The sequence below is a fragment of the Aptenodytes forsteri genome, unplaced genomic scaffold (assembly GCF_000699145.1).
Source record: "Aptenodytes forsteri isolate BGI_AS27 unplaced genomic scaffold, ASM69914v1 Scaffold15, whole genome shotgun sequence".
In the NCBI taxonomy this organism is placed as follows: domain Eukaryota; kingdom Metazoa; phylum Chordata; class Aves; order Sphenisciformes; family Spheniscidae; genus Aptenodytes; species Aptenodytes forsteri.
Window position 1 is genome coordinate 23531845 of NW_008795129.1, and position 12355 is coordinate 23544199.

At 43.0% G+C, this 12355-nt stretch overlaps 1 protein-coding gene across 1 annotated transcript in view; it reads left to right on the top strand.

Moving 5' to 3' along the window:
- Nucleotides 1-3120: 3120 nt before the first annotated feature.
- Nucleotides 3121-12355, top strand: part of LHPP (phospholysine phosphohistidine inorganic pyrophosphate phosphatase) — an 88177-nt gene continuing 78942 nt past the window's right edge. The window contains 5 exon segments of the mRNA XM_019471668.1: nucleotides 3121-3212; nucleotides 3318-3873; nucleotides 3875-3915; nucleotides 4032-4157; nucleotides 4159-4245. Coding sequence (XP_019327213.1) covers nucleotides 3799-3873; nucleotides 3875-3915; nucleotides 4032-4157; nucleotides 4159-4245 — 329 coding nt within the window. The 5' untranslated portion in view covers nucleotides 3121-3212; nucleotides 3318-3798.

Sequence of the window (12355 nt, forward strand, 5' to 3'; positions counted from 1 at the left end):
AGCCCGGAGCAGCGTGGACAGATCACATCCCGCTTGATTTTGTATTTACTGTCATTGCTGCACGTGTAGCAAGAGCAGGCAGTATATAGGAGGTCTGGTACATTCCCCCGGTAATCAGTTTTAAAAAATTGCCCGCACTGGCATGGTGCTTCTGTAAATTGATTAGCTTTGCTGTCAGATTAGCTGGGACTTCTTGCAGAGAACTTGCAACCCAGCAGAAATGAAGAATTTCAGCGCTGCAGTTAATGATTGACCAGGTTAGGTGACTCAAAAGCAAAGTACTGTCATGGCAAGTTACTCGCCAGTGCCCACAGGTAGTGAACTGCCTCGCTTTTAGCTGGATAATGTAATCCAGTTAACACAAGCTAAGTAACCGCTGCTAAACAGACTGATTTCATTTATTTAATTTAACTAACTTTAAGGTTGACTTGTCTGCATCGGCCCTGCTTGACCAGAGGAGCAGGATGGGGCTGGGGGAGAACAATGGCTGCAGGGCCATCTTTGTTTAAAGACAGGTATTCTTGTGGGTCTGCCCCACTGGAGGAGGTCGTGGGTTTCTGGAGGAGCCTTTTGGCTCTATGTGATGTTTCACTAACCCGCTGCAGAAAATCCAGATCTGTTTCACGTGGCGAATGCTGCTGCGTGTACCCCACTTGAAATGTTTTAAATGTCTAAATACCGAACCCGTGTGAAACATTGACAGCCTGCTTGGCGAGCACCTCTGCGGCTTCTGTCCTCTGGGGCCACCCAGGACAGACACACTTGTGGCAGGTGCTTTATCGAGCAGGGAAATATGCAGGAAGAAATATTGAAATCACTAAAATTAATCATATGAGTTTAGTTAAATACATGCCTAAATGTTGGTGGAACCACCATGGAAAAGGCAGAACTGGAGAAGATCCAAATGTACTGGTAATAAAAGCGGTCTGTGCTGCTTTTTTGTTGTCTCTTTTTTTAATTATATCTTTGTTCATGTTTCTTAAAATATATGTAGCAGGCACATAAAGTGTCATCGGATGGATATTCTGTTTTCGTCTACAGGATCAGAGTTTCCAGTGCTGTCAGAAAGCAGCGTTTGAAGCAAGTTTAAGGCTCATTGAGGCTCTTGGCCTGTTTGTGATGCTCAGGTGGCCCCAGCCAGCCGGGGTTAGCTGTGGGTGCCGGGACGGCTGATGGGAGAGCAGCGGTCCAAGGGAATTCGGTGAAATTAGGCAGAGGGAAAAGTTGTTTTTATGAAGACATCGTATTGAAATCCTGTGGCATGTGGGTTTTCCAAGGGATCACATATGACTTCTGTTCCCGTTCCTCCATGTCCCCTTTATGCAATATTTCAGCATGGTTTCTGTTCTCGTGCCTTTCCGTAGCTATGCTACAGGCTCAGGATTTGACAGAGACCCTAAGAGAAAAGGCTTGTAACAAAATGAAAGCATTTGTTTTCCCCTGGGTGTGTAGAGCAGCCTGTTTCCTGACTGCAAAGGGGCAGGTGCTGCTGGGGCAGCCTCTGTCAGGATTAAACTTCCCTGGCTTTCCTTCTTGTCTCGCTCAAATCCTCCTCCTAACATTGCTTCCCACTGAGGCTGATGCCTGTGCCAGCCAGTCGGTCGGTGAAGGAGAGTCTTATCCTGCTCTCCATCTTTCAGGAGAACGCGTCTTACCACCCTCCTCTCATTTTTTGCCGACTGGCACTTTCTGCTGGGAACATTGTGTATGCCAATTTTGTGCAGCGTGTAGCATGGGGCAGCCCGGATCGTAGCTGAGGCCTCCAGGTATGGCCAAAACAAACATTAATAACAACAACTAGATAATTACTGTCGGAGATCAGATCATTTCTTTAAAAACCAGGACATATTCAATAATACCTGCATTGCGGTTCCCCAGATGCTTTTGACATACTGGTTTTTTTCTCTTAGGTTTTTAAACTTTATTTTCTGTGGGGTTGCAGGCTGTTATTTAATAAGTTTTGTCACTGCGTTGCTGAAACCTACCGTATGGAGGCAACATAATCTGCGATTTAACTTATAGCAATGTCAGAAATATGCTGATGAAACAACAGTAAAACTCTGTCCTTGGGCTAAATGTAAGATATTACAGGCTTTCTCTTGAAATATTAGAAATGTCTGTGGGCTTCTCTGCAGCTCCGTGCATGAGGCTTGTTTCCTAGAGAGTGTGCTGGGAACGTGATGGTTGTTTTTAGCACGTGTGGGCTCTGAGGAGTTTCATATCAATAAGCAATGGAGAAGCGGTGGGAGGGGGGGGGGGGGGGGGGGACAGCAGAAGGGAGTATGGAAAAGTGCCAGGAGGGAAGAAAACTCAAAACATTTTCCTGAGGTCATTCAATGTAAGTGGTTAAGAATAATCATTTTCCTTGGGTAAAGTCAAGTAGCCTTATTTATCTGCCTATTAGGTTGGTAATTGTTCTAGCTCACACCATTTAAAATCTTTATTGACTCATTATTCTATTGCCAGTTGGTCATTAATATTTGTGTCTGTGTCATAGTACAGCTGGGTGGTTTCAAGCACATGGATTAAAGCTAAAAGCAGCTCTTTTTTTAATTGGTTCTTTTTTGTATCAATTAAAAAGTCATAATTGCAGATAGCTAGGAACTTTATAACTAATCAAATTGATATGATCTTTTGCTAAAAGGGATGTCCAAAGTCTTTGAGTGCATATATATGTCCAATAGGAGTCTTAAATACCATTTTGATAATTCATACTACAGATATGGACTCTCATAATATGACAGCTGACCTGTTCTCTTCAGACTGTCTTGCTACATCATCTCCCACACCATTACAGCAATTAACTTTGTGTAACAACATACAGTACACACCAATAAAAATAATAAGTAAACATTTTCATTTGCGGTTGGTTTCATATGACTGAATCTATTTCAACTCCTTAAAACTATATTTGCTGCATTATTTTTCTTGTTTTCAGCCAAATTCTGCAATGCAGTTATTTGAGTTAGCATTTGAGAGAGTAGCAATGTAATTTCTCTCAGCAGAATTTGGTCTGTTTTATATTTATGATGGCTGCAGGGGGGTGGTTCTCTCTTGTTTGTTTGCTTTTAGCTAGTACAGTCAAATGGAGCAGAAAAATGACCAAAGAAGCTGATGGATACTGAAACGTCCTGACCAAGATGACATTCAGTAACACACTCCCCAGTGCCATAGAGACCCTCCTGAGGAAAGCATCAGTAGTCACTATTCAAGTTGGTATACCTTGTGATGAAACACTAAGCATTACAACTGGAAATGTTTTATTTATTGCTAATGTACCTGCATCTTTGATAAATTTTACCTGTGAAATATCTTAGGATTCAGTATGCACTGAAAGCAAATTGGTGAATCGGAGGCTGAAAGGATGAACCACAGAAGTATTTGTTGTACAGAGCAGACCTTCTGCGCTCAAGTAATGATAAGGTGAATCCGGATCCTTCTTGTTACTCGGCTGGACTGTGGCAGACAGGCACCCATATGCCTAAGGGCATTGGTACCTCTGGTTTAACCCAGAAGCCAGGGTGCCAGGAAGGTCATTAAATCCACCCGGGGACTGTTATTGTTAACTTTAGGTGGGTATATTGGAGTCGGGGATGACTAGAAAATCCAAAAACAACTTGGTAAGATAATGTGGCCCTTTAAAACTTTTAACCCACAACATTTCTTGATTGTTTAGTTTACTGTGGCATACGTTTGTTGTTGTTTTAAAAAAATCCCTATACCAGAGTTAAATAAAACACATCTCTTCCGAGTGTGTGTGGTTAACTGGCAGACGCCGTGGAGCAGATCAGAAAGCCCATGGACAAGATCAGAAAGCCCATCGGTGACTTAAAGGCTTCTTCTGGAGCCAGCCTTAACAGTGCCTCTGTACTGTGCTGTTATTGTCTTAATTGATTTACACAGCATTGACATGAGGTGAGCTATTCACTTTTTATCTTACAAATAGCAGGGAGCTGGTCTCTTACAAGGCAGAAGGTGGTTAAACATCCATAAAAGATGCTCAGCCTGTGCTCTGTTATTTGCATTTACAGCTGTGTGCTGATAGCATGTCCATTAGCATATCCATATGAAAAGCACACAGTAGTTGGACATTTACAACATCCTGTTGTTTGGCCAGTATAGTGCATCTGTTAGCACAACTTTCTACAGAGTCCTTTAAAAGAGCAACGGAAATCTGGGGAGCAGGGAGGCTGTGGAGCAGCTGGACAGTCGTGTTAAAATAAAATACCTGGAGAGTCTAACAAGGCGAAGATTGCGAGGAGAACAAGCGGAACTGGAACCGTAAAGCAATTCAGCGTGCGGGGTTTTGGGTGGGACCGTTGTGAGTTTACAAAGAGCCATCTGAAAGTGTGTGCGCGACAAGGAGTAGGAAATCTTTGTTGTCACAGAAGATAACTGGCGCATGGCTTAGCACAGTCTGTGCAGATGTTCAAAGTTTCAAGGCTTGCTATGCCTTCAGGACATGTGATAGCAAAGGAGTTGTTCCTCCTAGAAAGAAACTTTCAAATAAACTATACAAACTCTTGTGTAAATATCTGTTCATTTGTCTTTGCGCTTAACTCTCTTTGCACTTTTTACCCATGGATCCCAAAGAAGGGTAGGTGTCACCTGCCCTTTCTGAAGCAGCAGAGACACAAAAAGATGAAGCAGTTCTGTATTGTCATGTTGCTGTTCACTGGCAGAGCCAGAATGAGATCCAGGAATTGATCCTCAGTGGGTGCAGAGTTGTCACAGCTCCACTCTAGTCTGTAACATTAGCCATGGCCTCGGTTTTCTGAGAGCAGTGGACCTTCCTAACTTGTATTTGCTTTCCTAATCAGCAATGTTCATTTTTTTTTTAAAAAGATCTGTGTCCCTGAAGTTGTGGGTACTCCAAGTGCTGTCTACACAAATTGCATGAGTAAGTGCTTACACTTTAGGAATTTAAACATCATTAACCTCTCGGGTCTTGAACTACTTACTGTCCATCAGCACGATTATGTGCCATACAAATATTTACCAATAAAGAATACTGGAAGATAGTACAGTGATACCTACTACCTAACAGTACTTGTTCGTCCACTGGTTTGTATAAATACTGATTAATCCCTGAAGTGGATGAGCAGCACTTTACCTTGTTCTGTGCTTTAGAACTTGAGACTTGTCTCGGTTTACCACTGCGGTAGTAATTTTTTTTCCCCCATCATCTTTCATGTTTGGTGAATTCATTCTGGAATCTTAGAATCGAGCCTGATTCTTTGCATATCCTCAGCAGTATCGCCATTCAGATTCCGTGCTGACTTTGCAGGAATTTGCGCTGGAATTATTTGTCAATTGCTTCCAGATTAAAATCACAGTAACTTTGTTGGAACGCAGCTTGGTCTTTGAGCTATGGTACTTTCTAAAGTAAGTAAGCAGAGCACGTGAGAGTGAATTCTTTCTCTATAAAATAGGCTAAATGAAACCTTTTGGCAATTTACTTTCTTTTTCTGAGAAACAGAATTCATTATTTACAAACAGGTGCTGTTTGTATACAAAGAATTTGACCGTGACAAAGATAACTTGGTTTTGACTGAAATTTTAATGGAATAATTAGTAGCTTCAGAGGCAAGCAACTGCTTTTAGCACAGAATGAAAGCTGTTGGATTATGATTCATTATATTGTCCATAAAATGTTTTGCTTAATGCAAATAAATATATTCCAAACCTGTTCATGCTAACTGAATTCCCAAAGTTCAGATTTTTTTTCTTGACAGCTCCAAAATGGAGACTTACCAAGTATTTAAAGTCTACCAGAGTTTACTTTTGTTACAAAATACACCCATACGTTTGAATCATACTCGGTATTGTGTTGCTGCGCTACAACAATCAGCCAGCCACTACAAGACGAGGTGAGAAGCTCTGATTCAGTTCCTGCAGTGTAGTTAAAGTCTGGGACTGCTAGATGTAATACTTTAAGCTAATTTGGTAATCTGCAGCGATTAAATGCATCTTGTTACTGAACGTAATGGACCAGAAAGATTTTTCTTATATTCTGCTTTGTGCTTCCTTTCTGCAGATTCACTTTAAAAGCATGTATTATTTTTATTAAATACTTAAGTCTAGATTTCACTGTTGTGGCATATTGTTGTCTACAAATCTGCAGACAAATTTGTTGTCTACCCTTCTGTTCAGGCAGGTGGAATATGATTTGTGGTATCAGGTAATTTGTTCAGTAATTCCGGTATCCAGCTGTATTCAGTGGTCAGGGAGAGGCAGCCTTTGTAGAGAATTCAGGACAAGGTAGACTTTGTCTTTGTTTTGATGTACAACTTTCAGTATTTATTTCTACCTCTGAAAAATTCCGAATTATTGAAATACCTAAATAATGGCATTGGTAGGTTTTTAAAGTTTACTTTGAACTAGAATTTAGTGATTTTTCAGTTCTTGCTGTCAAACGGTGTCTCAAAGTGGTGTTTCCAGAGTCTTTAGTTTTATAATGGTAACCTTTCTTATTTCACCCTTGCCCACCCTTAAATAACATTGGCCTCTTTTCTTGTGACTCTTTCATATATGCCTATTAATCTGCCTTCATTCCTGTTCAAAGGTAATGCCCTCCTATTTTTTAATCTCTTTTGTAATCTCTCCTTTGGATTCCCTCCAAATTACCTACTTCTATAGAGAGAGAGAGGTGAGCCATATGGGACTGGAGAGGAAATTGTGCTCGTGAGGTAGCAGATGTAGAGATGAGTTTCAGACACAAGAGTGCAAGGGGGAGTGGGGCCAAAAAGTGCCGTACGTAAGGATTTGTCAGGCCAGCCTTGCTATATGGAGCAGAAAGCTGGACCACCAGAGAATGGGAGTTTTAATGAGCTTGGCTGTACTCAGGACCAATGACAGGACATCAGTGAATGAAAACACCAGGAGATCAGGGGACAAAAGTAGCATCAGAGATGCGACAGCAAGATTTAAGCAGTTTGGACATACTGTGAGGATGGAAGAAATCAGAGGAACGGAAAGGTTTGGACACCGGGATAGAGAAGGAACAACCAGAAAGCAAGCCAAGGTCTCTGTATCACAGGAGCATGCGTGGGGTTTCAACCACACTCCTCTGATCTCATCGCACCCGCCGAGTAAAACACTGGGAAGTTCAGTGTTTTTGTGGAATTGGGAGAGGCTTGTGCTGTAAAAACCGGCCAAATGAACTAAGGATAGACAAAGGCTTTACAGCTGGCCTCCTTCAGACTTTTGAAATCATGATTTTGCTTGGTGTTATTTCAGAAGCTGAAATTAAAGATGAAAAATGCTGCTGAAATAGCCACTAAATAGCATGAATGCAGATTTCGCGGAGAAAGTATAATACACTATCACCACAAATACACTTTTTAAGCAGAGGACACATAAAGCAGAGTGAACGTACTGCCCCCACACAGGCATTTCCACAGCTGGACCCCAGAAGGGGTTATCGCTTTCAGCCAGCGCTGAGCCGGAAAACCCTTCTGGATCCTCTTCTCAGGTGTGCGTCTTGCTCTGGCAGGCGGAGGCTCTCCTAGGAAAAGCCTGCAAGACCAGGCTCGGGATTTGCATTAATTGATAAATGTAACGTAATCTGACACTTCAAGATGTACCCTGTTCATCACAGGGGCTAGAAGAGGGTTTTTGCCTTCTGTGTAGAGCAGTGTGTGACTTGCTAGGTGAATTACTCCCCAGCAGTGGCAGAGCCAGCCAGGAAGGCTTTTGTGGGCGATGAAAAAACATCCCATCGCCTGCTAGTCAGCAGTGTCTGAAGGCACAGAAGATTTTGATACCTCCTTTTGTCCTGATCATTCACCATTTTGTGGTCTGGATGAGATTTTACCCACCGTTATGCAGGCTGTTGAGGACTAGTACTGATCTCTTGTTGCAAAACCCATTTTAATTTGTCATTTTGAGTGTGTTTTTTAGATGCTGGCTAAAACCACATCATGCGCCATGGTTCTCCATCAGCCAGGCAGGCTAAAGAAGTGGTATAAATTTCTGCTCTTTTCAAACTCTTTTGTATTGACCTTGAAACCAGGCAGGTCATTTCTACTTTTGACCATTATGCTCAGTTTCTTCTTGGCTCGGTTTCATCTCCTCTTGACAGGAGATGTTCTACCTGTAGCACCAGCACCCTGTCCCTTGCAGAGGGCAATAAGTGAATGTTAGCCCTGCCCAGGTGGGAGGACAGCATTGCTGCACAAGTCCTCATTTTACTGTATTGTTTAGTTGCAGGTAGATAACTCTCTGGTACTGTTATTTCCCCATGTTTCAGAGATGGTATTAGAGTGCTGGCAAGTTTACGCTGAAGCACACTGGTATTCGTCCACTGATGCAAAAGAGTCAAATAGCATAAGTGCTTAGTACACTTTCTTTTCTTTTAAATAAAAAAAAAAAAACACTGAAAAACCAAAAGCAGGATAAAAAGCCACTTCTGGAAGTCTCATAACCAGCGCTCTTCCAAACCCCTTTGAAGTTGACACTGGGCAGTCGCCAAGCTCAGGATTGTTGCCTCTTCCAGGGTTTTGCTTTCTGTCCCCCTGCCCATCTGCACAGGACCTGCTGGCTGCAGGCAGGACTTTCCTTCTGCTCCCGTGTTAGGAAAAGCCTTCATTGCAAAAGAGTGTGGTCAAAGTCTGAAGTTTAGCCTTATACTGTGTCCTTAATTGTTTCTGCCATGTGCAGGACAGTGTGAATTTAAGGAGTGATGGCTTCCAGCCTAGATCCCGAGGCCATTTCTTTTCTTACCGGTGTCGCAACCTTTACATCATCTAAAAGAACACAAAAGTTTTTGTTTTATATGCCCAAAGGCTGCCCGTAAAGGTTGGCAAGGGCAGTTGGTTAAGTCTGCACAAGGTCAGTCAGGATGTCTAATAATTGTCCTAACACTTTACCTGTTATAGAACAATAATGAGAGTTTTTTCATTATTTTCGGGTGAGTGAACCTGGCAGATGCTGACAGCCAGCAGATGTGTAAAGTTCGAGGTGATTTGTAAGGGACCGGCTCATCTGACGCACGGTAATTGCATTGTGGGACATTGTCACTCAGCGTCGTGTCCTGCTCCAGCAGAACGAGGTAAAGGTCAGTTCAAAGAGCTGGCGTAGCGTGAGGGGCAGCTCAGGGCTGAAATTAAAAACCTCATTTCTATCTCTCCCATATATGTGTGCTCACGGCATGCCCAGATCGGGTGGGTGCCCCGGTTCTACATTTAGGGATTGTTTGGGCGACTGAGTGCTTCTTTCGGTCTGGAGTGGGTTTAAATGCCCCCTCTGGTAAGGCTTAGAAAAAGTCTCCTTACGCACCTGTTGGTGTGTTAGTTTGGTGCTCATCTGTCTGCAGATGTTTCTTCTGGAAACATCTTCTTCTGGAAGTTTCTTCTGTGACTTGTTCCTTTGCTTGTGTTCCTTGCCTGTGTGCCATGGCAGCTCCCCGGGCAGCCAGTGCTGGCAGGAGAGCCTGTGCGGCGCACAGGAGGGGTGCAGTTGGACTTTTCGACGGCTCCCTGCTGCCCTACACGGTCTGCCGTCCCCTCTGAGAGGGGCTCCGAGAAGTTTCTTTTGGTGCAGAGATGCTTTTAGCTGAGTTTGCCATTTGTGACACCCCGAAAGGTCAGAAGCTGCTCTCCCTTCATGCCTAGCTCCCCGCACGTAGGTGAAGTTCAAGTTCCCCCCATTCCTGCCCGTGGGCATTAGGAGTGGTGTAAGCAGTCGTGTTGGAAATGGAGCGGATTTGTCTGACGGTGAGCCTGCTGATGGACCTGAACGGGGAGCGAGAGGTGGCCTCCAGATGTCCGCAGCTACCCGGCCCATGCAGAGTCCCCGCAGCGTGCAGCACAGTGCTGCCTGTCTGTGTACTTGGCTTGTGCTCTAATCAGGATCGATTTCTGGTGCTTCTGGAATCTGACTGGGATCTTTATCACAGCCACAATGTATGAAAGTCAGCTGAAGCCCTGATTGACTGGGTTTCCTGGGTGTGCCTGCGCTTCTGTAATATAGATGCTGGTAAATCTGTTAATACACTGGAGATCTTGATAAAATCGTGTGGTGTATTTAATCTGCTGTTGCCTCATTCTTCTGTGCTTGCAGGTACCTAATCCCTTGCTCTTTATCTTATAAGGCATCACATTACAAATTTTGTTCTTTATTCTTCTCCTAACATCCTCACACTTGCTGGAACTAGAAATTGCAGTAACTTGCTCTGCACGTGCTTCTTAAAATGTGAACACTGGTGGCTGGGTCAGCTCAATAGTTCAAGGTTTCCCATTAAGCTGGCCAGCTTAGCAGCAGTGCCCCCAGTGCAGTATTGACTCGCTGTGCAAAGCATCTTGCCTCCGTCAGACAGAGATCTTCAAGCCGTCTCTTTTAGTTCCTCCCTATGCCAAACCTGACCGTGAAAACTGAAGGAGAGTTTTGCTGTAAACACGAGTGGAGCCAGGATTTTCCCCCGTGGAGAACTGTTGTTAAAAGCTCCCACTGATTATTTAAGCTCCAAGTTAACAGTTGTTTGCCGATGCGTGCTGGTCCACAGGCTCCGCTCACGGTCCCCGTGCTGGGCATCGGGGGATGGATTCGTCCTGGTGTGTGTATAATCATGCACGTACCAGTGAGTGTGACTGTATCGTACAAGGATTTGGCGGAGAGCTAGCAGAGGGTCTTTTTAGAGATGCTAACTTTGAAGGAAAAGGCTTTTCATTGAAAAGGTATTTTTGTAGAAATAAGTCTTCTCTGGAGTTCTTGATGATTTTTATTTTGTTTAGTGTTCCAGGATATTTTTGAGAGTCCTTTTCATGTTTCACCCGAGGACTCCCATTTTCTGCCCAGCTTGGCCTAACTCTTTGTAGACCTCACCTGATACTACGCATTTACTGAGCTTGTTTGTTGAGGTGGTAATTGCTGGTGGCCACGAAGGCATGAAGCAGTCCAGGATGTGTCCAGACTGCTTCTGCTTTGGCCATGCCTTTCAGAAGTGTAGCTCTGTTTTTCGTCTAAAATTCTGAGAAGTGAAATTTGTAGTATGGAAAAACTGAATCTCTGCTTTCACCAAGCTGACCTGTGAGGGCACATTTGTTTGTGCAAGTAGACGGTTAGTGTTGTTCCTGGATTCATGTTGTTGACCTTTAGGAAGAGAAAGAATAGATTCTTATTCAACAAATGTCTGCTTCCAGGCAGTCATGAATCATGGGATTTTTTTCCTAAGAGTATGCAGATAGGCTTTGCATTTAGAATAAGATTTTTTTAACCATGGCACACTCTATTAAAGTTTGTTATGTATCCAAATTACACTGCTTTGCTTTTTAACTACAGCTGAAACCGTGTTTCGAATAACAGATGTGGAATACTGTCATCCCACTGTCACACCAATTGTTCATTGTTCTGAGAAGGTCACATCATAATTCATTAACAATAATTATTCCCTGGGTACACCCTGCACTTCTTCACTCAATTGCTTCATTAACTTGTGAGTGAATCTCACATTCACTGCTCCAATCAATGAAGATATATTTATAATGTACAAGTGGATGCTATTAGTTACAATATATTAACTGCCTAATTTAAAATAGAAAAGCTATCTTTATGAAGGGCAATTAACCACTAAGTGTAATTGATAATTCACATACCTATGATTAGGAAAGACAAATAATAAGAAAGAAATGAATCACCTGCGTTATTGAAGAAGACACTGGCGTGCAGTTTTAATGAGCGAAAGGGGCTCTCTGGGTCAGGACCAGATTTCTAAGAATCCTTTGATGGAAAGTGCGTCATTGGATGCATTACCTCGAGGTGGTTTCGGTGTTTACACCAACCGATTGGGATCATCTTCCCTAGAAAAGGAACCCACCATGTTTTGTTGTCTTGAGAATCAATGCAGGGGCTTTCCTAATAGAAAAGTCCTTTTTCATCCTAACACAAAGAAAAGTAATAATGTTTTAATAAGAATTTATAAGCCTAGCCCCTAACTTACCTAGGTGTCTAAACCCATATTAGCTCAGGTCCTCAAAGATGATGAGGTACAAATTCACACTAAAACTGACAAAAGTTTGGCATTTTAATGTATTTGAGGAGGTGACTGGGAGTCCCTTTGGCAAATATTTGAAAAAAAATTGTGATAGGTTTTCAATGCTTCTGATTTTCCATGGCCACTTTGAAATATGTTGGTTCTCCAAAAGGCTGACAACTCATCCTTGGAGAAGAGGCCTTTTCATGACATCCCCAGTAGGTCACCGCAGCTTGGGTCAGGAAACAAAGTCGCTCAGAGGCAGAGGACTTGCACGAGATTGCAGAGTACAGCTCCACAGAAACCATGTCCTTGGCTCTGGGCACTTGAGGCCCTGTTTTCTTCCCTTGAGAAGCCATTTACCTGTAAACATTTATTAATGAA